The 26954-nt window shown below is 41.3% G+C and overlaps 1 protein-coding gene across 2 annotated transcripts in view; it reads left to right on the plus strand.

Annotated features, from left to right (window-relative positions):
• The window catches only part of LOC113897259 (contactin-associated protein-like 3), a 238670-nt gene that overhangs the window by 46604 nt on the left and 165112 nt on the right, over positions 1–26954 (plus strand). For both annotated transcript variants that reach the window (XM_027549777.1, XM_027549776.1), the window contains exon 3: positions 13301–13494. In XM_027549777.1, the coding sequence (XP_027405578.1) occupies positions 13301–13494 (194 nt within the window). The remainder of the gene's footprint in view (positions 1–13300; positions 13495–26954) is intronic.

Genomic DNA, 26954 nt, shown 5'->3' on the forward strand with positions numbered 1-26954 from the left:
CTGATGCTGGGAGGGATTGGGAGCAGGAGGAGAAGGGGACGACAGAGGATGAGATGGCTGGATGGCATCTTTGACTCGATGTATGTGAGTCTGAGCGAGCTCCGGGAGTTGGTGATGGACAGGGAGGCCTGGTGTGCTGCGATTCATTGGGTCGCAAAGAGTCGGACACGACTGAGCGACTGAACTGAACTGAATCCTAAGGAATGTAGAGGGAAAAAAAGTTTGTCCTTTCTTCTGCCTTGAGAATTCCAGGCCCCTCTCCCCTTGGGGACCCCTAGACTTCTTATCAACCTGCCTAGGAAATGACTCTCTCAAGAGTCTGGGGTGAAGTAGTAAAGGATAGCTTTGTTACTTTGCCAGGCAAACAGGGTCACAGTGGGATTAATGCTTTTAAATTCATGACTTCACACTTCAGAAAGGTAATGAGAGTTTTTATAGCAATTGTTCAAAGAGGATGTGATCAGGTCATGGACGTTCTTTTGATGGTTTGGTGGTGAGATAAATGGAGTCACCCTTCAGGTCCAACTGGCCTGGGGTCTCCAGGCTTGTGGGCAGCATACTGTCATTAATCATTAACTTCTCCCACCTCAAGGCAGCTTCAGTATCTGCAAAATAGCTCAAAGATATGTTGTGTATATCCATTGATGGGGAAACAGGACCTCGTCCAAAGGCTGCTCTTGACTGTTTCTTCCTGGTCTCACATCCCTCCCTTCCCTAATTAACAACTGCATGAATCTGCCCTTTGGAACTCAGGGGAGGTCATAGAGGCTGAATGAAGGCTGTTTCCTGTAATCAAAGAAATGAGAGACATAGAAAGTTGTGCTCAGGAGCCCCATAGGGCCCTGCATGGTATCATGTTCTTTTTTGTTTCTCCAAAATGCTTGCATAAACCATCATTCCCAGAAAGAGGAACCACTCTATTCATGGCCCAGGTGCTGAAATTCTTGCACTCTACTGCAGCAAGCCACTCGTCAGCGACAGTGCAGATGAGATTGCTTCAAATTTAACTTGATCAAAAATGACATTTCAGATTGCTATATCGTGTATTGCCAACGGAAAGTAGATGGAAACAAGCTGAAATGACTGGATGTTTTCCTTTCTCTTTGTAATTCTTCACCTTTCTCATACTGAGACATTGATCCCATTTCCTCGAAATAGACATATATTTTGGTGGAGCCAAGAAAGATTTTTGTCTAAAGTTCCAATACAGTGAATGACTAAGCATTTTAGAACTATTCTCAGTTTTAAGATACTTATTTTTCAAGTTAGGAAGTACATTTACTAGTACAAGTTAATGTAATAGGTTTTAGCAGAAAATAAAGATGTATGATTACATTAGGAAAAAATGCTTAGACCTGGGCATTAGACAGTGAACATTTTCTTATAACCTGCAATGTCTGATTATTTGGATTCTGCAGTATCCCAGATAAGATATGATATTGAAAGGTTGTTGTTGAATCACGCGAATACACCGGGATTCTTGGCCCCTGGAGGAGAAGAATTCAATCCGGGGCCAGAGATGAGGCTTGATTGCTCAGAGCTTTTGTGTAATAAAGTTTTATTAAAGTATAAAGGAGATAGAGAAAGCTTCTGACATAGGCATCAGAAGCGGGTAGAAAGAGTACCCGCCTGCTAGTGTTAACGATGAGGTTATATAATCCAAAGACTGTCTGGAGGTTGTAAAGACCTCATCAGACCTACTCCCATAATTTACATTTTAAGATAACACTGTCCTCAGGCAAGATACACCCTTGTAAAGACCAGGTCTACTCCCATAATTAACATTTTAAGATAACAGAAGATTGAATCCAAAGACTGTCCTTAGGCAGGGTACATTATTGGTATATAATCCTAAGGAATGTGGAGAAAGAAAAAAAGTTTGTCCTTTCTTCCTCCTTGGGAATTCCAGACCCCTCTCTCCTTGGGGACCCCTAGACTCCCTATCAACCTGCCTAGGAAATGACTCTATCAATATAAAACTCACTCTTTGTTATAACAAAGTTAAAAAAAATGGAAAGAGTGAATAATAATTTAAAATGTCTAAAAGTATGTCAATTCCTGATATAAATCAGAATATTACATCAAAAATTTCTGATGCAAATCTTATAATAATTAACTTTCCCCTCATATTTTTTCATAGAATCATAGTTCTCAAATATTCCTATCTTTTATTCACAGGCTAGAAGCCTGGTAGAACTGGTCAGTATTCCCAAATACTAGTCTGAGTAATTCAAATTGCCATAAAAGAGCTTGTGAATCAAATTTTTATAGATATATGAATATACTGGGAAATTTTTGCCTCTGGATGTCAGATTTTGCATTCTGTTTGTCTGTGCTTCTAAAAGTTTTTAGACCAATTAAGGCCAATACATATTTTTTCTTGAAGCCACCATTTTTTTCTGTTGTTATTATAATTTTTTAAACAAGTGATCCTGCAGATGCACTGTGGTTGTTGAGTGCAATGAATAAGCCAAGTGTAACAGCATCTGTAAAATACACTGACATACTAAGGCCTGGGCAGCACTGTCCTGACAACCATGTAACTTTACTAAATCACAGCTCCTCTAAAATGCATGATTGTAGGGACTTCCTTGGGATCCAATGGTTGACTCACGCTTCCAATACAGGGGACTTAGGTTCAGTCCCTGGTCAGGGAACCAAGATATCACATGCCATGGGGCAAGGCCAAATAAATAAATAAAATAATAAAATGCATGTTAGTAGCATGTGGGAGGAGAAACCATCAAATCCTAGAGTTTGTGCAGACCGGGCCATAGAGTTGTCATATGGAATTGCACAGAACTCATCTTTTCTGATTCTTCCATGGTCCTTTTCAAGATCTAGAGTCTTCAGTTTACCCCCATAGAGCCTAAGGCACTAGATGACACAAACCAGAACAAACCAAGCATGTTTTCAGTGACGTCAACAACCTCCAGGGAGACAGTGTTGTCGTTTCTATCATGTAGCCCAAATTATAGAACTACCCCCCAAATAAGGCAATCTTCAGTCTCTTTTGGATTCATAGCCTCTTTTGAACAGAAGAACATCTTCCAGGGATGCTCAGATTTTTTTGCTCCTACTTCTTTCCAAGACAGTATTTGGATTTACAGACAGGTTCCTGCCCTCATGGAGCTGAACAGTCGGAAGCGTGCCCCACGTTGGGGTCTCAGCTTCTTGTTATCTACTGAGGGACGTTTGTCTGCTCTTAACTCTGGGGGTTACTGGGCACCCATTCCTGAAACCTGTGGCAGATATACCTCTTGGTAAGATCATGTTCCCAGGGAATAAGTCACTGTCCCTTTGGGAATCTGTCTGGTGTCACTCCTTGCCTCCTTGAAGCCTGACCTTGAGTCTCATTTGGTTTCCAGCCTGAATTACCTCGATTACAGGTTTAATTTGTCTTTGTCAAGTTAACCTGTTCAGATTCAGTCAGACTCTCATTTAACTTCTATACCCCCTTTTAATGGCCTGTGGGGAATTCTGGGTCACTATGTGGGGGGTGGGGTGGTGCAGGGAATCCTTTGAATGGTTTTGTCCTATCCAGAAGTGACTATCACGTCTACTCAGCTTGTTGGCCAGAGGTGGTCACATAGCCCCTCTCAACCACCAGGGGACATGGAAGTGCAATCCTCCCTGTGCCTGGAGGGAGAAAACCAGAAATTGTTGGAAACTGTTAGTAATGACTGCACAGCCCCTGCAAGATTCAATTCAGTTCAGTTGCTCAGTTGTGTCTGACTCTTTGTGACCCCATGAATCACAGCATGCCAGGCCTCCCTGTCCATCACCAACCACCGGAGTTTACTCAGACTCACGTCCATCGAGGCAGTGATGCCATCCAGCCATCTCATCCTCTGTCGTCCCCTTCTCCTCCTGTTCCCAATCCCTCCCAGCATCAGTCTTTTCCAATGAGTCAACTCTTCGCATGAGGTGGCCAAAGTACTGGAGTTTCAGCTTTAGCATCATTCCTTCCAAAGAAAACCCAGGGCTGATCTCCTTCAGAATGGACTGGTTGGATCTCCTTGCAGTCCAAGGGACTCTCAAGAGTCTTCTCCAACACCACAGTTCAAAAGCATCAGTTCTTCGGCGCTCAGCCTTCTTCACAGTCCAACTCTCATATACGTACACAACCACAGGAAAAACCATAGCCTTGACTAGACGGACCTTTGTTGGCAAAGTAATGTCTCTGCTTTTTAATATGCTATCTAGGTTGGTCATAACTTTCCTTCCAAGGAGTAAGCATCTTTTAATTTCGCGGCTGCAATCACCATCTGCAGTGATTTTGAAGCCCAGAAAAATAAAGTCTGACACTGTTTCCACTGTTTCCCCATCTATTTCCCATGAAGTGATGGGACCGGATGCCATGATCTTTGTTTTCTGAATGTTGAGCTTTAAACCAACTTTTTCACTCTCCACTTTCACTTTCATCAAGAGGCTTTTGAGTTCCTCTTCACTTTCTGCCATAAGGGTGGTGTCATCTGCATATCTGAGGTTATTGATATTTCTCCTGGCAATCTTGATTCCAGCTTGTGCTTCTTCCAGCCCAGTGTTTCTCATGATTTACTCTGCATAGAAGTTAAATAAGCAGGGTGACAATATACAGCCTTGACGTACTCCTTTTCCTATTTGGAATCAGTCTGTTGTTCCATGTCCAGTTCTAACTGTTGCTTCCTGACCTGCATACAGATTTCTCAAGAGGCAGGTCAGGTGGTCTGGTATTCCCATCTCTTTCAGAATTTCCCACAGTTTATTGTGATCCACATAGTCAAAAGATCTATTATCACCCTACAAGGTGATCGCCCCAAATTCCAAATGGGCCCCAGAAAGCCTCTCCTCTGTTTGTTTATGCCTCTCACTTTCTTTATCCCCTTGGACTTCATTCCTGAACAAGGTGTCTGAATCACTTCTCCTACCACCTTTTACCCTTCCTCCATTTCCCCTCTTTCCCACAGTGCTCTGGGCTTCCATCTCTTCCTGACAAAGAGGGAGACACCACACGTACTGTTTCCTATTTTCTGAGTTGGTCTTTGTCCTCTTTGGCTTCTCTAGAGCATAAGGGGATAGTGATCACTGGCTAACAGGATTTGCTGGAGAGAGGAGTGAAAAACACAATGGATTATCTTTGCAGAATTATGTCTGTGTTTATAACCTGCACAGTAAGTATCTCAAGGTGGCAACAATTTTGCCATAGTGTTTTTTCCAGGAGTAAATACTACCTATGACGTACTTGGCAACTTCCCCAAAGGTATGTAGAAGCTCTTCTAAGCACTATCCAAATTCTAAGATAGTTGTCTAGCAAATTCAGCTGTTTTTTTCCCCCCAAAGTAATTCACTTTTATGTTGTGTGTAATATACCGAAATGTTCATGAAAGTTATTTACTTAACAGTATGTATCCTTGAGATGAATGAGGGCTAGTGGCTTAGTCAGTAAAGAATCTGCCTGCAATGCAGGAGACCCAGGTTCAATTCCTGGATCAGGAAGATCCCCTGGAGAAGAGAATGGCCACCTACTCTTCACAGTATTCTTGCCTGCAAAATTCCATGGATAGAGGAGCCTGGTGGGCTACAGTTCACGGAGTCGCAAGAGTCAGACATGGCTTAGCGAGTAAACCATCACCATCCTGAATACACCATGATGTCATTGTTTATTCCACTTTTAATATTGGCATCCCTATGAAGATATGCTTTGCCCCATCACCTCATACTCCTTTACTCATACAATGTAATTTCATTGCTTCTCTTGGGGATATTCCTTTTTTCTTTTTTTGGAGTCATGAGGAAAGATATCCCAATTGAGGTGGTCTTCAATCCTGCCAAAGGGGTGAGGTTCAATTAACAACCGTTCACGAGGCATCTGGTATCCTCAAGATACAAGAGTCCCATGTTAAAGCGCAGAGCAACCCTGAATTGCTTGTTTAACTGGTGACATAGAAACTGATCCAGGAAGACCATAGCCAGTGACTAAGGCTGATGGAATATCTTAGTGGAACCTTTTGTTGGCTGTTCCTGCCTTTGCTCTGAACATAATGAGGAGCTCTGGACCACTTGCTGACTGGAAGATGGTATTTCAAGGGTTGCCTGTTCTCTCTACAGTGTGATTTTTGCAGTGGATTCCTCCCTTGTTGCTGTGTTTCCTTCAAGGAAATCCAGTGGAGGGGCTTCGCCCTGACAGATAATAGTTCCATAGTCACCATCTGCAGGGCTCCAAGATCACTGCAGATGGTGCCTGCAGCCATGAAATTAAAAGACGCTTACTCCTTGGAAGGAAAGTTATGTCCAACCTAGATAACATATTCAAAAGCAGAGACATTACTTTGCCAACAAAGGTCTGTCTAGTCAAGGCTATGGTTTTTCCTATGGTCATGTATGGATGTGAGAGTTGGACTGTGAAGAAGGCTGAGTGCCGAAGAATTGATGCTTTTGAACTGTGGTGTTGGAGAAGACTCTTGAGAGTCCCTTGGACTGCAAGGAGATCCAACCAGTCCATTCTGAAGGAGATCAGCCCTGGGATTTCTTTGGAAGCAATGATGCTAAGCAATGAAACTCCAGTACTTTGGCCACCTCATGCAAAGAGTTGACTCATTGGAAAAGACTGATGCTGGGAGGGATTGGGAGCAGGAGGAGAAGGGAACGACAGAGGATGAGATGGCTGGATGGCATCACTGACTCAATGGACGTGAGTTTGAGTGAACTCTGGGGGTTGGTGATGGACAGGGAGGCCTGGCGTGCTGCGATTCATGGGGTCTCAAAGAGTCAGACACGACTGAGCGACTGAACTGAACTGAACTTACTGGGGATGAATGCCAACTCACCCCTAAATGTTCCTTTATCAGTTGTATTTGCATTTTGTGATGCTTAGGTCTGATTCTTTCTGCAGTCTCACTTTACTACTCTGTTTTACATAACAGGTTCTCAGTACATACTCTTTTTATCCAAGGCTTTCACAGTGTGCTTACAAAGTGTAATGAATGCAGCTAAATAAAATCACTAAAGAAAATGTAACTTTTACCATCAACGGAACTTTTTCCAGAGGCTTCTGGCTGAGTGGGCAGTCAAGTATGGATGGACGATTTAGTTCTCATGGTTATTTCCCTGACATGGTCCTAAACTGTATTTAATTGAAAAAGGAGCCATTGACTTAAGAAGTGTAATGGCATGTCCGTGGGAAGTGGTGGGGGCCTTGGAGTAGAGTGCCTGGCCTCCTGGCCTTCTGGGCATCCTGTATTCCCCACCTTTCTCTACATATCAGAGGGAAATGATGCTTATTCTGAGTGACCCCACAAATGATCCGGACTCATATCTGTTCTGAGCAACTCAGGGGCCCTCTGAAAAATGCACAATGATGCTTTTATAGAATTAGACCAGATCTCAGAACTGCACCTTTGGTAAACATGAAGATTTCACATGAGATGAACAAATAAGCTCGGTCATACACATTACTTAGTCATAATGAAGTACTACTACATGTTTGGATGGTTTATAGGCTTGCTGGGCAATTCTCATTTTATTTCTAAGATGAGAAATTAGCAGAATCGTCTTATAGTCATATGAGTACAGAACTTCAAATAAGAACTGAAAAGCTAAAAATCAACTCAATTCTTATTGCCTCTCTACTGTATGTTTTCTAACACTTGGTTAGGAGTGTCAGGCTGGTTTACAAAGATTTGGAAGGATGGATTAATTACAGCTCATGCAGGCAGGATATCTCAGGCTCCTGTTTTGTTGTGGCAAGAATTTGAAACAACAGACTGGTTTACAGCTCAGTTACAGCTCAAGCAGACAGATCTTTTATTAGACAATGAATAGTACACTCCTGAGAGGAGGGAGTACCTGACCCTGAAGGAGTGGCCACGATCCCTCTTGACTTTCCCATCTTCTCCTCTTGGTTCTGCCTTGTGAGAGGTAGGGCTTGTACCAGCCACCAATCAGGAAAAGGAATGCAAATAGATGTATGCTCAAGGCTGGCTGACAGTCGCAAGTTACATAACAGTAGGATTTATTGCACATGACTTTCCCATAATTTAGTCTGTTATAATCTGATGGATATAGGTATAGAATATTTATGAACCCTTAATGGGCCTCTGGCTGCCTAAGGTCACTTGAGGACACATCCGTGCATCAAGGGCACTGTGTGCTGGAGTTGGAGAAGCCCCTGTGGTTAGTTTGTATCCACTATTTGCCTAGAATGCTTGTGCAGCAGTTGGAAAAGTCTCTGTGGTTACTTTTGTAGCATATCTGTGAGCTTTCCTGGGCATGTCTGGGTGAGATTTAGAGATCAGCTTGCATCCCTTTAGGCTAGGCCATCCCTTGTAGCTAATGCCTAACTCCCTACCTAACATTAGTGTATATGAGAAGCAAAACAAAACACACAGTAGTAATGGATATTTCTTTATTTTTATGCAGAAAGAGCTGCAGCAGTGAATGTTAAATGCCACAGGCATTGAAAGTTGTCCCTTGGGATGCTTCAGACAAAACTTCAGGGAGTCACAGTTGAACAGTCACACTGTGTTTTTTTCCCTCTTAATACTACTGGCATTTAACTGAAATCACACATTAATCAGTATACACTTTAAAATTTTATTTTGAATTGTCTTCTTACAAAGCCATTACAGGGTATGTTTGTATTTAGTACAGGAATGTGTTTTACTAGGCTGCTGTGTGATTTTTTTTTCCCCCCTTATGGATGCACTTTTTGGAAAACGGTCTGTTCTCTCCTGCTCAGGCTGCTAGCAGATTGCTGGGAGCACAGCAGAAAGGGGATCAGAGGTTACCTAGACAGGTCCCAGAGGCAAAGTTTCTGTGTTTTCTCTACATCTTTATAGTCAGGAATGGTATATGTAGCTAGCTGAAACTGCTTCTTAAGAAATTAGAGCTGGAGCAATGCTTAAATTTTCCTCAGCACAGTAGATGGGGTTGTGACAAAAACATCAGTATTTAAAGCCCAGAGATCTCTGAGCAGGCAGATCATAGAGCATCCCCAGGGCCTGCCCACCCATCAGCCCCTCTTGCCTGGAACATCTGTCATTCCTGGTTCTCTCATCCTCTCCCTACTCACCCAGCCCCATCTGGAATCAGTAATATGTCTCCTGTGAATTTGCTGTTGTTGTTCAGTTGTTAAATTGCGTCTGACTCTTTATGATCCCATGGACTGCAGTACGCCAGGCTGTCTTGTCCTTCACTATCTCCGGGAGTTTGCTCAGATTCGTGTCAATTGAATCAGTAATGCTATCCAACCATCTCATACTCTGTTTTCCACTTATCCTTTTGCCTTCAATCTTTCCCAGCATCAGGGTCTTCTCCAGTGAGTCAGCTTTTCACATCAGGTGTCCAAAGTATTGTAGCTTCAGCTTCAGCATCAGTCCTTCCAAGACTATTCAGGGTTGATTTCCTTTAGGATTGACTGATTTGATCTCCTTGCAGGCCAAGGGACTCTCAAGAATCTTTTCCAGCACCACAATTCAGTGGCATCAATTCTTCGGCACTCAGCCTTCTTTATGGTCCAGTTCTCACATCCATACGTGACTACTGGAAAAACCATAACCCACCAGGCTCCTGTATCCATGGGATTCTCCAGGCAAGAACAGTGAAGTGGATAGTCATTCCCTTCTCCAGGGAATCTTCATGACCCAGAAATCAAGCCCAGGTCCATCTGAGTCACCAGGGAAGCCTCTTCTGTGAATTACGATGCATTTAAGTGAGGAAAAAAACACACAGGGCTTGATAAGATCCATTTGAGACAATGTAATGGAGATCTTGAAGGGAAACTTTCCTTGGTGACAGTTTCAATTTAGCCATTTACTTACTTGACATATAGATGCCCTGGAGATGGGTGGGTCTCTTCACTTCAAATTAACCCATTTGACATTGGTCCCTTGGGTATCTCTCTGCTCTGAATCTTGTTGAAAGTTTAGGAAGGCATGAAATTATTTTTCTTTTCAGCTCTGGGTAATTTCCCTCTCGGCACAAAGCTGACAATCTTTATGAAAGTTCATGCCCCGTGGTCATCAGGAGCAGGGGTCATTGTCTTGGTGGTCAGTGACCAGGATAATTAAGGCCCCAGCTGAGAGTTTCCTGTTTAACCTTTCCTCTCCCCCAAAGACACAAGTCACTGCCTGTGTCTGATCCGACCAAAGGTGGGGGAAGCAGTCACACTGGAATAAGTGGAGACAAACCTTCCAATATATCTGCCAATTGTTTGCTGTTTTAGTCCCTGAGTCTTGTTCAACTCTTTGGGACCCCATGGGCTATAGCCTGCCAGGCTTTTCTGTCCGTGGGATTTCCCAGGCAAGAATACTGGAGTGGGTTTCCATTTCCTTCTCCAGAGGATCTTCCAGACCCAGGGATTGAACCTGCGCCTCCTGCATTGGCAGGTGGATTCTTCACCACTGAACCACCTGGGTGGTCCATGTCTGCCAGTATAGAAATATTAAATACAGTCTGGCTATCAATAAACAAACAATACTGAACAATGGACAAATCACAGAGATACGTTCTTAGAAGGGGTAGAGAATGAAAAGGGAGCTAAGCTTTAATAAAACACCCTCATCAGAACCTAAAATGGTTGTTTCTTCTTTGCAAAGCAGAGACTATAACACCTGTCTTACTAGCAGGGTGTGTGTCAAGTAACACTTGGAGCATCTGGGAAGGTCCTTAGCACATCCCATGCTTGTGAGAAGTTTTGGCTACTTCATTTTCTCTTGTTTATCTTGTTTATTGCAGAACAGTGGTTCAGCTCCACTGGTCAGTAAAACTGCTCAGTGCTCCCTAACAGTGTTCAGGTTATATTTGTGTATTTCCTATTTTTTCCAGTCATTAGAAAAAGAGGCAGTCACCTCAGTGGACTATGTGAATGAGCAAAAGCACAGTAACTCACATCATCAGCCAGCAGGTATCTGGGGATTACCCTGTGGCTGTGTTACCTAACTGAAATGAATTGCCCCATGGCACAGGGTATTCTGCAGTTTCATTACTTTAGCAGAGTACCTACTTAATCAAATAGCTTAATTTGCATACCTCTTCACCACAGGTAAGGGATATGAAGTGTTCAAGGTCGATTACCTGCAGATGTTGAAGACTGGTTGACAGAAATGTAGATGTATCTGTGAGAGAGGCAACATGCTGGAAACATGCTGATACTTTTTAGTCTGTTGTGCTTCTGTACATGTGGTACTCATAACATGTTAATGTTATTTCCTGACTTCAAAAGAGATTAAAAATGACACAGAAAGATTGTCAAGTTTTTTAAAGAAGTGTATCATCAGTACATCCTTTGATACTAACTAATATAAGTCAGAATACAGGACATTTAATAGTTTCTCAGAGATTTAAAAGGATTCATAAAAAAATTTGTAAGTAGAACCTCTAAGTTAAAATGACAACTAAATGCCAACACCTAATATTTGACTTATTTTGGTTACAAAATTACAGGCAATTGCCGAGTAATATTACTTGGGACTATTAGTTAGCCCTCAGCTAGAACTCAGAGGGACTTCTCATTCATCAGATATTAGTTGGGACCTTTGCACAAATGAATAAAAGTAGCAGGAAGGTGTTGGGTGATGATCAGTCCTGTGATTAAAGACAAAGAAAGATTGAGAAACTTTCACAGGTTGTAGAACACTAAGGACACACAGCGACTAAATGCAACACAGGATCCTGGAACAGAAAAGTGAGTTAGTAGAAAAACCGGAGACATCAAAATAAAGTTGATCATTTCTTTAACCTTGTACCAGTGTTAATAGCTTAGTTTTCATCAAAGTGCCATGGTGATGTCAGAAATTAACATTAGGAGACATTAGGTTAAAAAGTAGACAGGAATTCCCTACCCATCTTTGCAACTCTTTTGTAAATCTGAAATTATTTCAAAATAGAAAGTTTAAAAATGTATTACAGAACAACCAAAAATGTGGCATATTTAAGATTCTGGATCAAAAGAAAAGATATTGTGCTTGTGAAACAGTGAGAAGAAACTTTATAATATTGGAACAAAGAGGAAGTCACAGAAAGAATTTGTAAGCTTCAGACTTAACTAAGGGTTATACATGCAGTGCAATTAACAGAGGACGTAGTGAAGTGATAGATGTGCCCACTTGCTGGTGATTTGCTGGTGACAGCTCCACACACTGTTGTAAGTACCCCACTTCCATTTCCCTTTGAGCTATCCTGTAACCATGTCACACATCTCCTGAAGTGCACTGAGTCCTAACAGTTTTAGTAAACAGGGTGTGGATGTTAATAATTGCCCTTAATAAGAAGATAATAAATGTTGCCTACAGTATCAGGCTTTATTATGAGAGTCTCAAATTAGGTGTAAGAATAATGGGAAAAAACTTTTAAAGCTACTTTTTTCATGTTAGGGGTTGTTTACATGACACTGTTTTCTAGACATGGATAATTAGCAAAATATCAGTTCTAGAATTCATTTCAAATCTATTTCCCAATTTTATATTGCATAATAATTTAAATGAACAAAACATATTATATAATATGATATCTAAATCCAAATTCAAAACTCATGTTTCTAATAAATGGAAGAACAAAATATACCAATAATACATTCTCAGAAATCTGTAATTCTTTGGTTTCTTACTGGCACTGGCAAAAACAAAGCCCAGTGATTTCTACTCTGCACCTATTGTCATCAATATGTGAGAAACTCCTTATTATTAGCCTCCTCTGGGTTCTCATTCATCCTCCCTCCTGCCTGTTCAGAACCCTCGCTCCCCTGCACAGAAATTAATTTCATCTTCACCACTCCCATGTTGCCTTTCAAGTTATTCTTTAAATTGTTCTCAAGTTATTCTATTATGAGTCTGTGAGCACCTTGAGTGCAGGGCTATGCCATAACCATCTTTGTTATCCCAGTACTCAACACTGTAGTTCCTCATGTTAGGAATCCCAAACTAAGATTTTCTAGTTCTGCTATGGTCTGCATATTTTCCTTATGGCCAACAGAGGGCAAGTCATGCATTAAAGCCAATAAAGACACTAGTTCCAAGCGCTGATGTGATGGCCTGTTGTCCACCTGTTATATTAAGCACTTTCACTTAGTGGGACCCCCAAACTACAAAGAATCAGGGGTTACAGACGATCCAGTTAATATAAGCTTCATTCATTTACACATAACTTGTGTTTTTACTTTTTGTTTGTATAAGTGTGTGCAATTGTGAGGCATTATATAAGGAAGAATGTGAAAGTATGATATTTATAAATTTCATTTATGATACTATTCTTCCAGGTTAATAAAAATTTCAAAGATTTCTCCATCTTTATCATTTTTCTTTTTTCTATTCCCCACAAAAAGGAGCTGGTGGCTGGTCTCCTCTTGTGTCAAATAAATACCAGTGGCTGCAGATTGACCTTGGAGAGAGAATGGAGGTCACAGCTGTGGCCACCCAGGGAGGATATGGGAGCTCCGACTGGGTGACCAGCTACCTCCTGATGTTCAGTGATGGCGGGAGGAACTGGAAGCAATATCGACGAGAGGAAAGCATCTGGGTATGTGCATCTATTGAAAAGCAGTCTGTCAGAGTATGCACTATGCCAGTTACAACATTTTGCTGCCCATCTGTCAGGTCAAGTACAGAAACAGAGCCTCCTAAATTACTCAAAAATATTCCCACTGAATGTAAGGCACAGGTGACATTTTAGAATACACTGTCTATGTATAATTTATGAAATAAGTAAAAAGTAAAACAATGTAGGGGAAATGTCTTCCCATTATTTCTTTAAACAGTGTGTAGTCTAAGGTTTAAATAAATCACATGCAGCTCAATTTATTTTTGTTTAATATCAGGCACGGTAGTTTGTATTGCCTGAGCATTTTTTAATTAAAGCATATTCATGTTTTTCTGTGTCCTCTGATAAATTGAAATTTCTAAAAGACTCAGAACATTTAAAAATTGATGTAATGGACAGTCCATCTCCTTTAGGATGGACTGGTTGGATCTCCTTGCAGTCCAAGGGACTCTCAGGAGTCTTCTCCAAACCACAGTTCAAAAGCATCAATTCTTCGGCACTCAGCTTTCTTTATAGTCCAACTCTCACATCCATACATGACTACTGAAAAAACCATAGCCTTGACTAGACAGACCTTTGTTGACAAAGTAATGTCTCTGCTTTTTAATGTGGAGGACTTCTTGAGGCATATGTTGAATTCCTGCTCCAACAGGAACCTGAGCACCATGTGGCTCCTTGTAATTTATGGACAGTATATGGTTAGGATTCTTTGAATCATAACTACTTTAATTTACATCAGTGATGTAGTTTCTATTCTGATCACATGCTCATGCTCCTTTTAGAAGAATTAAGTTTTGTTTGCTTAACTTTTGGAATTTTAAAATATACGTAATCGACTATATAGTTAGGGTTTCATATCTTTAAATCACAGTTTGCTCCAAGTGAAAAGCTTCCAAAGAAGAGTGTTGTAAAGATCCGCCCAGGTTTTGCAATTGGGTGATGGGGCAACCAATGGGCGGGGTGGGGGGGTGGTGTGGCCTGAAGATTTGTCAAATGGAGACAAAATTACTTTTTTCCTTTTTATTAAAAATGTAATTTAGGAATTCGGAAGAGCAAGGAATGAACTGTTAGTGTTTAATGGGGACAGGGTTTCAGTTTGAGAAGATGAAAAGTTCTGGAAATGGGTGGTGGTCATGGTTGCACAGCAGTGTGAATGTTAATGTCTAGAATTGTGCATTTAAAAATGTCTAAAGGGCTAAATGTTACGTTATATATATTTTACCACAATAAAAAATATACAGTGTGTCTTCCATTTAACTTAGTCTAAGGATGTTGTGTAACTTCATTTTTTTTTTTTTTTTTTCTGAATTGTCATAGTAAGAGGAAAAATGTCAGCTAAAAACCTATTATCAATAAGGTTAATAGGCAACAAAATGATAATATGTGTTGGGTAACAAATTGCCCTCGTTTGAGTTTCCTTAGACACTAATGTTATGTTGAGACCTAATAGATTGTGGTCTACTTAACTTTTTTGTCTCTGAAGCGCTTATTAAGTTTGTCAGTAAATGTTGATGTAAATTGAATCAAGAAGAACTAGTTAATTATCTAACACTAATTAAAAGAATAAAATGAGAAGGAATTTGTGAGTGTTTTTAGGGCTGCCTGACAAAGTTTCCAAACAAGCAGTTGCCATGTATATGATTGGAAGCAGTTTTTCAGTTCAGTTCAGTTCAGTCACTCAGTCGTGTCTGACTCTTTGCGACCCCATGAATTGCAGCATGCCAGACCTCGCTGTCCATCACCAACTCCCGGAGTTCACTCAAACTCACATCCATCGAGTCGGTGATGCCATCTAGCCATCTCATCCTCTGTCGTCCCCTTCTCTTCCTGCCCCCAGTCCCTCCCGGCATCAGTCTTTTCCAATGAGTCAACTCTTCACATGAGGTGGCCAAAGTACTGGAGTTTCAGCTTTAGTATCAGTCCTTCCAAAGAATACCCAGGACTGATCTCCTTTAGAATGGACTGGTTGGATCTCCTTGCAGCCCAAGGGACTCTCAAGAGTCTTCTCCAACACCACAGTTCAAAAGCATCAATTCTTCAGCGCTCAGCTTTCTTCATAGTCCAACTTTCACATCCATACATGACCACAGGAAAAACCATAGCCTTGACTAGATGGACCTTTGTTGGCAAAGTAATGTCTCTTCTTTTGAATATGCTGTCTAGGTTGGTCATAACTTTCCTTCCAAGGAGTAAGCGTCTTTTAATTTCATGGCTGCAGTCACCATCTGCAGTGATTTTGGTGTTGTGCTAATTCTAAGAGCACCAAGTCCAAACCAGAGTCAGTTCAGTTCAGTCACTCAGTCGTGTCCAGCTCTTTGCAACCCCATTGACTGCCGCGGGCCAGGTCTCCCTGTCCATCACCAACTTCTGGAGTTTACTCAAACTCATGTCCATTGAGTTGGTGATGGCATCCAACCATCTCATCCTCTGTCATCCCCTTATCCTCACACCTTCAATCTTTCCCAGCATCAGGGTCTTTACAAGTGAGTCAGTTCTTCTCATCAGGTGGCCAAAATATTGGAGTTTCAGCTTCAATATCAGTCTTTTCAATGATCACCCAGGATTGATCTCCTTTAGGATGGACTGGTTGGATCTCCTTGCAGTCCAAGGGACTCTCAGGAGTCTTCTCCAAACCACAGTTCAAAAGCATCAATTCTTCGGCACTCAGCTTTCTTTATAGTCCAACTCTCACATCTATACATGACTGCTGAAAAAACCATAGCCTTGACTAGACAGACCTTTGTTGACAAAGTAATGTCTCTCCTTTTTAATATGCAGTCTAGGTTGGCCATAACTTTTCCAAGCGGTAAGTAAGCGTCTTTTAATTTCATGGCTGCAGTCACCATTTGTAGTGATTTTGGAGCCCCCCAAAATGAAGTCTGTCACTGTTTCCACTGTTTCCCAATCTATTTCCCATGAAGTAATGGGACTGGATGCCATGATCTTAGTTTTCTGAATGTTGAACATTAAGCCAACTTTTTCACTCTCCTCTTTCACTTTCATCAAGAGGCTCTATAGTTCTTCTTCACTTTCTGCCATAAGGGTGGTATCATGTGCATATCTGAGGTTATTGATATTTCTCCCGGCAATCTTGATTCCAGCTTGTGCTTCATCCAGCCCAGTGTTTCTCATGATGTACTCTGCATAGAAGTTAAATAAGCAGGGTGACAGTATACAGCCTTGACGTGCACCTTTTCCTATTTGGAACCAGTCTCTTGTTCCATGTCCAGTTCTAACTGTTGCTTCCTGACCTACTTACAGATTTCTCAAGAGGCAGGTCAGGTGGTCTAAGGTATTATTTAAGAGTAAGCAGGTTTAACTGTATAGCACAGGGAACTTTGCTCAATATTATGTGGCAGCCTGGATGGGAGGGCAGTTTAGGGGAGAAAGGATATGTGTATATCTATGGCTGAGTCCCTTTGCTGTCCGCCTGAAACTATCACAACATTGCTAATTGGCTATACTCCAATTTGAAATAAAAAGTTTTTCTTTTTTTAAAGAATAAGTTAAAGTTAAATGAAGCACCTACTTATAAAGAGAAACTTTATTCAAAATTGCATATTATTTTTCAAAATTAGGTAACTAATGGTTGTGCTTATTCTCTCAGTCATGTGCAAGCCCATGGACTGTAGCCTGCCAGGCTCCTCTGTCCGTGGGATTTCCCAGGCCAGAATACTGGGGTGGGTAGCCATTCCTTTCTCCAGAGGATCTTCCTGACCCAGGGATCAAACCCTCATCTCCTGCGTTGCAGGCAGATTCTTTACTGTCTGAGCCTTCAGGGTGCCTACTTATTCTTAGTTGTATGAATTAAGGTTTATGTTTTTCCCACCTTCAACTCCATTTGATTGAGAAAGTGTGAAAATTCTTATTTTTCATTGAATCTGGTTCTAGGGGAACCTCATCTAAGCATCACCTTCTGTCAGTCTGTTTAATGATCAAGTGCCTTGTGAAGTAGGGTCAAGAATGGTGGTGAGGACAGAAGGATCTCTCAGACCTATGCATCATATCACACAGAAAAGACTGGTGAAGTAGCCTGCCTCCCACTCCTGAACTTGTATAAATAGAGACCTGGCCTACCCTGCCTGTGCCCCCAGCACTTCATGGTGCCTGGGTCTGAATAGAAAGTTGGACAATATTTGCTGAATTATTGAGTGAGTGGACTCTATCTTCTGGCAGGTTGCCTTTCTTGAGCTCTCTGCTCTGTGCTTCTCTGTAGCCCTTTGTCCCAGCTTGTAGCCCTTGGTACTTGAAGGTCTAGTGTAGGTGTTTCTCCTCTCTTAGCATTTTTAATTCCTTTAGGAAAGGGGCTCATCCTTGCATCTTCAGCATTCATTATCATGGGTTAAGTGAATTCACCTCTTACTCCAGGCCCATTGTACACAATTGGCATTGACAGCAGTAAGTCTTACTACTTGATAATTATGAATTATACTTTCAGTTACTTTAAAAACATTAGGCACAGTGAGCCACCCTTATCATGGGTCCTGGGAATGGGCCAGCCTTGCAAGCAGGCCTTTCAGATGGTAGCAGTCAGAATTTCCCTGCTGACTCTTCTGTGTACATGCTCACTTACTTCCTTGTGGGTGTAGAACTGCAGCCCTGGAGGCTGTTAGCTGAGGGCTGGTCTTTGCTCCTAGAGGTCTCCTGCCTCCCTTATGCTTTCTGTGTGGCCTGCTCTTGCAGCTGCAGGTCAAGTCCCTTTCACCTGGTGATATGTTTCACATTAACATTTATTGATGAGTGACTGCTTCCATGGCTAAATTAGATTTCTGTTTGAAAATAACCAAATAAATCACAGTACTCAGAACTGTAAAATACACTCTAAAAGGATTTTATTTAAATCAAATATAGGACTGTGTCTTAAATGAAGGTAAAATTATTGCCATCTTTTGCCAAGTGGTGCCCTACTTCTCAGGACACACACACTCTTTTGATGTGCAGAGTAAATGTCTTCATTTGAAATGCAGTGGAAGAGATATCACTGAAAAAAAAAAGGTGAGGAAAAGGGGTTCATTTCCTATAAGATGTGAACAAGCATGGATTACAGCCCATTGGGAAACCAGGTGGCTTGACAAGGCTTGATACTGAACATTCATAGGACTTACAAGATGTTTGTAAGTTCAGTCCAACTAAATCAGAAAATGGCCAGAATCTTTGGATGCTGAGGGTCATGGAACAGCACTGAAGTGAACAATACAACAGATCAGTGATCACTGGCAAAGTTCAGGAACGTTTATTTTATTTTTTATAATTAACTTATTTTATTTATTTTTTGATTATTTTATTTATTAATTTTTGGCTGCACTGTGTCTTCATCGCTGCATGGGCTTTCTCTGGTTGCTATGATCAGGGGCTACTCTTCCTTGCAAAGCATGGCTTTTGTAAGTGGTGGCACATGGGCTCAGTAGTTGTGGCTTGCAAGCTCTAACTCACAGGCTCAGTAGTTGTGGCACACGTGAACTTAGCTGCTCCCTGGCCTGTGGGATCTTCCCAGACAAGGGATCAAACCCTTGTCCCCTGCATTGGCAGGCAGATTCTTAACCACTGGACCACCAGGGAATTCCCAGTAATGTTTATTTTCTACTTTTCCCTGAGAATAAATCAACTAACACATATCAATCTACTGTGATTCTTGGATTCAGACAAGAATTTTGAGGCAGTCCTTGTGTATCAGGATTCATATCTATAGGACAATGTGAGCTCTGAGTTCCATGGGGGCCTCTGGACTAGGCTGGGGAGAGGTGTGGGCTCCATCCACTCTCCTGCTCTGGGGTTGTGGTCTGTGAGCATGCCTGGTGGGCAGGAGAGGTCCGTGGGTGGGCAGTCTAAAGCTCTGACATATTCCAAGTGGATGTCAGGGCTCCAGCTCCATCCCTGCCTACCTGAACATCTGTTAGGTCTTCCTGGGGCTCTGTCACAGACTTTGACCAGTTATCTTTCTCAGGCTACTAGCCTGCCCTGACTTTGTCTCTTCTCCCTCTCAGTTCCATTTGGTGGGAACAGTGGGCTGACTCTATAAAAGCCAGACTGATGCACCCTCTCCTGTCAGGCGACCATGGCCAATAGCTTGCTCTGCAATGGTGTCCTTTGTCAAGGCTCATCTGGCCCATTACCACTGGGTCCCTGCTCAGCCATGGGCACCTTTCCTCCTAGAGGGTGTTTTTTTCTTCTGTCTTACTTTGGCTTCACTCTCATCATCTGTTTCTCCCTCTTTTCTTCTATCCTTCTGTTCTTTATTTTTTCATCTATCATTAAATATTTTTCTCCTCATTTCTCTCTTCTCTCTCCATTTCCTCCTATATTCTCCCTCCTTTCTGTATTGCTACAAACTCTAGAGAATCAACTCAAAGCAGTCTAGGTACTTGCGAGTCCAGCGACACTGAGAAGGAGAAGATTTAGCTGGGTCTCTGGCATGGTTGTAACTAGGAATCAGCCCGGCCTTGTACCTTCTGTGAACTGGCTTCTGATATTCGTTTTTCCTGTACTGGCTCAGAAATCTGAGGAAACAGGCTGACTTCTGTGGCTCTGGCTGAGGGTCATCTCATATCTCATGGCTTGTGGCCAGAGAAAAAGCTGGTCTGATCAGGACAGCTCTCTGACTACCCTGTACCAAGCACCGAAACCCCTGGGTTGGTAGGTGGGGCCATATAAGGACTTCATGTCCACCCTGATGAGGGCACTTAGGAGGGAGAGATGTTGGGAGGGCCATACTATCACATTTCCTGTTTTTGTTTTTTTTTTTTGTCTCTCTTTCACTCTCTCCCCATGACCTTTTGCTTTCTTTTCTATTTCTCTGGTTTCCTCTTCTCACACATCTTATCTTTCTACTCCTCTCTTTCCCATTTTCTCTACGAAAGACAGGACCTAGATTGCTATGGGTCCTGCTAATCAGCAGGTGGCCAATGGACCAGCAGCATCACTTGAAAGATCTTGATAGAAATATGGACTTTCAGCCCCCACCCAAATATATTGAATAGAATCTGCATTTTAATAAGATGAGCGGGTGATTCCAGTGCAGTTTAGACTGTGAGAAGGACAGACTGGAATGACCCAAGTCCCATCTGTGGGGAAAACTGCTCCGCACCTTAACCTAACCTCTAGCTTTCCGAATCAGAGGGGACTGTGCTCCCTGCTTGAGGATGTAGCTCATCCCACCCATGAGTTAGCCTGGGCAGGTGATGCTTTCTGTAACAAGACTTCAGGAACCTCGCTTCAGTGATGTTTGGCTACAGGCCATTCTCTTTATCCCTGATAGTCACCAACCTCATGGGGTGAAGCCCAGGTATTTTTTTCATTGTTATCAATAAATAACAAGTGGTTAAAGTTAGTTCTACCTTGGAAAACTATAATATACCCTGACTCTACACTCTGCATTTGTTAGGGGTTTATTCTTCATATTAAAAACTCATCAGAACTCTAGTTCAAAAGTTACACTCTATGGATTTAAGATGGAAGTTGCTATTTGTAAGGCAATGAACTTAGATTTTTAAGTGGATAAAGTGGATTTTTCTTCCTATGCAGGCCCTTTGCGTGAAAAAAGGCATTCTTCTAAGAAATGACTGGCAAATATATTTGAGAAAGATAAGAAAAGAAATGATTTGAAATAAACATAAGTTCTAGTTTAAATAATTCCATTTAATAGATTTCTTTTGCCTTGAAAAACTAAGTAGCAGTAGGTCCTTAAATGAATATAAAATAGAGCAAATCATCTGAAACTTTGTTCTTCTTTGGATAATTTCCAACCTAGAACACCAAGTAGACTAATTAATGAGATTAATTAATATTGAATTGAAAGATTCACAACAATCGCACAGCATTCTAAGAGAGCAACAAAGGTGAGCCCAAGGGTGTAGGGTAGAAAAAAGACAGAAATATTGGAAGCATGAGCGTTGGGTTGGAGGCATTTGTTGGTTATATATGCACCAATTTGTCTATTTTAGAGAAAGAGATGATGCACACATGGCAAAATATTTACCTTGTTAAAATAGATCTAGATTGTTGGTACATGTATATCTGTTTTGGCAGGGATGTTTGAAATGTTGCATAATCAAATTAATAAACCATATTGGATTCAAGTTTAAGTGAATTATGTTTACTTGGTATAAATAGAAAGATCATATGACTGTGTGGTTTCAAAATAAAGAAGGATAAAAGCAGTGTTGAATCAGAATAAGAAAAACTGGACTCAGAGACAAGGAGGAAGGTTTGTATGTAAGGAAGTAGGTACTATGCTACATGTGAAGCTCTGTTGGGAGATAGAAGGAGCAGAAATTCTCTTGACAGAGATTTCTGCTAATTCAGTCATTAAATATATGTTGGTTTATTTCAGGTCTAGGTTGATACATTTGTTGCTAATGAGTTGACGACCCAACAGAGCCAATCCCTGCATCAGGCAGGAGGTTGCTCAGAAGGGTCTGCCGAGTGTACCTCGGCTGTCTGAGGCTTGTGCTAGTTCTGGACTCACTGATTTCAAGTTTGGCTCTGAGACTGGATGGTTTCGAGCACAACAGGAGCAACACTTCAGTGATTCTGTATTGATCTCTTCCACGTCCTTGGCCTTGGCGAGGACATGGCCTTCTGCTTCCTAACCATCCACGTCATGAACGTGGAGTGCATTGATTTCTAAGGCAGTGACTGTGTACCGTGGTCAGTCTTGTTGATTGCATTTACCATCATGGACCACAGTTGAATTTTCTGTACATATCTCCCCGTCCTGGGCTCTGAGAGCCATTAGTTCAGGGATTGATTGCCCCAGAAGGCCAGGCCTATTACAATTTCTCAATAAGGAGTTGTTAGATTGAGTTAAGGAAAAGTTGCTATTTTCAAACAGACCTCAACCCAGATGGTTAGTTAGGTTAAAACTTAGCCAACCATGTGATGCTGCTTATACGATGGGAGGCTTTCAGTGCCAGGTCTAACAGGAGGCTTGACACTTTTCTCCACAAAGTTGTACCAGGATGATGCCCTATTGAACCAAAGACAGAAGTAGTCCCATTTGCCCTTCACTGCACGTCTCAGTGACAATAGAGATGAACACTGAATTTGGTCTGTCAAAACTGTTCAAAGTTGGAAAGTTTGAGGCAGAGAAGTGAATGAATCTGATCTGTGACCACAAAGTAATTGATGGGTCCCCAGAAGCCTGGGATCCAGTATAACAACTGCTTCTTGCCAGGATGACTGCATCCGGTGGGTGTGGAGCATCCTTCCTTCCATTTGTCAGTTACAGTCCTTCCCAATTGGAAAACCTTCGCTCACATCCCTTTCTCCTTGTATGAAAATTGCTTAGACCCTCCCTTCTTTTTCTACTCCTAGGAATTTTTGTTTTTATTTCTCAAGTATCACTATTCTTTTACCATATTTATTCATCTCATGCCTATTACACATTAATTCTGGCATCAAGGACTACAGTTTGTTTATAACTATATCCCTTGTACAGACTTTATTGCTTTGCAAAAGTAACGATTTTGCTTATCTGAATTGCCATGTGTTGTCAGGTTGAGAGGAAGGGATGTGGTGGCAAGTAGAATTTTAAATATGTAGCAGGATAAACAGCAACTCTTGAGACATCTTACAAATTACAATTTTACCTTTCACAGATTGAAGTTGTTGCAGAAGTGGTGTTATTGGAGATCTATGTAAATTAGGGTATGTTTTACAAAAAAAGGTAAATCTTAAACAGTAACATGGACAGAGTATGGCAGAGTTGTGGGGGAAATTGCTTTATAAGTAGAATTTTTTACCCATTTGGGAGAGGACACTGTTTTTAAGCAAGAATGTTGTTTTTAAGCAGGAAAAGTATATGATGGAAAAAGTAAATTTTTACCGAGAAAGGTACTCTGGCAGCACACTCATCGAAAGGAAATGTTGCTGAGCCTACTTTTAGGACGGTGGAAGAAAGGGCAGCTCAGGGAGCATCCTTCCAGGATTTCATGGAAATTCTTCCTACTGACTGCAGTTCTGGCACTTAGCTTCATACAGTGTGTTAAGACTGAGTTTCATAGGGAATGACTGTTAAAGTCTACAAAGTCTACAACTTTCACACATAATATAAACATAAAGAATGCACAGATATGCTGTGTACTTCATGGGTGATTTCCTGGGTCTGTAGGTCTGACATAAAGACAGGTATTTGGTACCAGACTGACTGGGCTCTTGGGAAAACGGCACACAGTGGAGGCAGCGTGATTAGAGCGACGCCATGTGCACAGCCCTCTGCGGTTTCTGCACTTCCAGTTAGAACAATTTTCTACCTTTGATGCGGACCACATTTTATAAATTTGTACAAACAAAGGCACTAATGGAATTTCTTAGTTATATTTATTTATTTTCGGTCGCACTGGTTCTTCGTTGCTGTGTGCAGGCTTTTTCCGGTTGCAGTGCAAGGGCTTGTCCTTGCTGTAGCTTCTCTTGTTGCGGAGCACAGGCCCCATGCATGTGGGTTTCAGCAGCTGCAGCATGTGGTCTCAGTAGTTGTGACTCACAGGCGCTAGAGCTCATGGGTTTCAGTAATGGTGGCTTGTGGGCTTAATCCTGGACCAGGGATGGAATCCATGTCTCCTGTGTTGGCAGGTGGATTTTTATCCACTGTGCCACCAGCGTGGGACACAATAATGAAAGTTTAAAATTTTGCAAAAAGGAAGACAGGCTTTGAGGATTTTTTTAAATATTAATATCAGAGTCTCAAAATTTTGAGAAAATAAGAATTTCTGATGAGCAAACATCAGACTTTCAGAGCAGTTATGGTTAGGACAGCAGTTGAGAAGCTGGATGCTCTTCAGTCATGTTTAAAGGTCTCAGACAGAAAGAAATATTGGTTCGACCAGGGGCCAGACAACCCCCTGTGAATGGACAGATAATAAATATTTTTGGCTTTGTAGACCGTATAGTCTCTCTTGTGACTGCTCAACTATGCTGTCCTGTGAAAGTAGCCACAGGTAATATGTACTAATAAATGAAGGAGTGTGGCAGTGTTCCAATAAAGCTTTATTTACAAAGCTACGCAGTCAGCTAGTTCTGGGTTTAGGTTGTTTATCCTTGGTCTAGTCCATTTTTTAAAATCTATTTAAGGTGTAATGTAGGGATCCAGTATGAGAAATGAAAATTATAGCATCAGTGTGACACAGTATAACCTCTCAGACTTGAACTTCACAGAACTTTTGCTAATACTCCTGCTTAGGATAGTACTTTTCAAATTGTATCCTAGGAAAACTTTCTTTTCATTGTACATGTATGCATGTAATTTGATGTCTTTCAGGATAAGATATAAATACTACACATCTGACCTATGATATCATTACATCGCACTTAGCATAAAACTAAGTTTAAAAAAAATCAGTTTAAAGAAAAATGTTAAAACAATAAGAAGTGCTAACCCACACTGAGTACTTAGCAAGCGCCTGACACTACTTCATGTGTTTTATACATATTTATTAAATATATCCTCACACCAGCCCTCTAATGCCCAGTTTACAGAAAAGGACACTGAGGTATGAAGAGTTCAAGTTCAGTATCCTTAGACTCACAGAGCTTGTTTGTGAAGTCACAAAGGTTTAAACTCCAGCTGCCTGGCCACAGGGCCCACATTCAAACCACCTTGCCACAATACAGAGGGTTCATGCTGGAGAGGGATAAAACGATGGTGCAGAATGGGGATCCTCTTCCTTAGGATACAGGAAGCAGGCACTCTCAGACAGTGCTAGCAGCATAACATGTTATAAAATGGGTTCATGTTCAACTCATGTCTCCTGCATTGACAGGTAGATTTCTTTACCACTGAGCCACCAGGGAAGCCAATATGCCCAAAACGTATACCCAAAGCAGGATCTGGAAGAGATGTTTGCACACCCATGTTCATCACAGCATTGTGCACATCCTTAGAAGATGATTTCTATCAACTTAAGTGTTCAAAAGCACCCACAAAAATACACCCACTATTTAGAATTCTGAAGATGACAATCCAAAAGGAGTGGTGCTATTAAATTCCATCAATATATCGTCTACACCAAGTAACAGTTCTACGAGTTAGTCCCACCAGAATACTAAGAGATGAACAGAAAGCGCCTTTGAGAAAATTAAGTACATTGTTTATAGTCACGATCCAGTTGTCTGTCAATCGGTGAATACATAAATACTTCATTTTATGGAATGATATAATATATGGAATTCTTTCCTTTCAAAACAAAGAAGTTACTTAATCTATTTATTTATTTGAAGTAACATGGGTTTAAAACATATAATTTTCATGTGTACAACATTATCAAATACATTTACTGATAAAGAGCTTTAAGAAATAATTTCTTACAGCAAGGAAAGAGTATGTATTTATTGTGTCTCCATTAGAAATTTCCAAGATGAACATATACATACATGTGCATGCAAATATATATAGACTATTTCTGGAAGCACACAAGATAAATTATGAATAGCATCTCTCATTTTGGGTAAATACGCAATGAGTAGGCAATGAATGCTATTTTTAAACTACATACATGTATTGCTGCTCAAGTAGATACAAATTTTGAAAGGATTGAAGGAAAAAACAAAGGAAATACAAAGTAGTATCTTAATTCTGGTAAAGAATTGTTCTTCAGTTGCTAAGTCATGTCCGACTCTTTATGATCCCGTGAACTGCAGCATGCCAGTCTTCTCTGTCGGTCACTATTTCCCTGAGTTCACTCAAACTCATGCCCATTGAGTCAGTGATGCCATCCAACCATCTCATCCTCTGTCACCCCCTTTTCCTCCTGCCCTCAATCTTTCCCAGCATCACGGTCTTTTCCAGTGAGTCAGCTCTTTGCATCAGGTTCTCAAAGTATTGGAACTTCAGCCTCAGTATCAGTCACTCCAATGAATATCCAGGGTTGATTTCCTTTCAGATTGATGGGTTTGATCGTCTTGCAGTCCAAGAGACTCTTAAGAGTCTTCTCTAACTCCACGGTTCAAAGCATCAATTCTTTGGCACTCAGCCTTCTTTACGGTCCAACTCACATCCATACATGACTATTGGAAAAACCATAGCTTTGACTATAAGAACCTTTGTCGGCAAAGTGATGTCTCTGCTTTTTAGTACTGTCTTTAGTGCTGTCTAGGTTTGTCACCAACATTCACTGGATTATAGAGAAAGCAAGGGAATTTCAGAAAAATATCTATCTCTGTTTCATCAAATACACTAAAGCCTTTGACTGTGTGGATCATGACAAACCATGGAAAGCTCTTAGAGAGATGGAAATACCAGACCATCTCTCCTATCTCCTGAGAAACCTGTATGCATATCAAGAAGCAACAGTTAGAACCCTGTATGGAACAACTGATTGGTTCAAGATCAAGAAAGGAGTACGACGGGGCTGTCTGCTGTCACCCTGTTTGTTTAACCTAGACACTGAGCACATCATGAAAAATGCTGGGCTACATGAGTTACAGGCCAGAATCGAGATAGGCAG

The sequence above is a fragment of the Bos indicus x Bos taurus genome, chromosome 8 (genome assembly GCF_003369695.1).
Source record: "Bos indicus x Bos taurus breed Angus x Brahman F1 hybrid chromosome 8, Bos_hybrid_MaternalHap_v2.0, whole genome shotgun sequence".
In the NCBI taxonomy this organism is placed as follows: domain Eukaryota; kingdom Metazoa; phylum Chordata; class Mammalia; order Artiodactyla; family Bovidae; genus Bos; species Bos indicus x Bos taurus.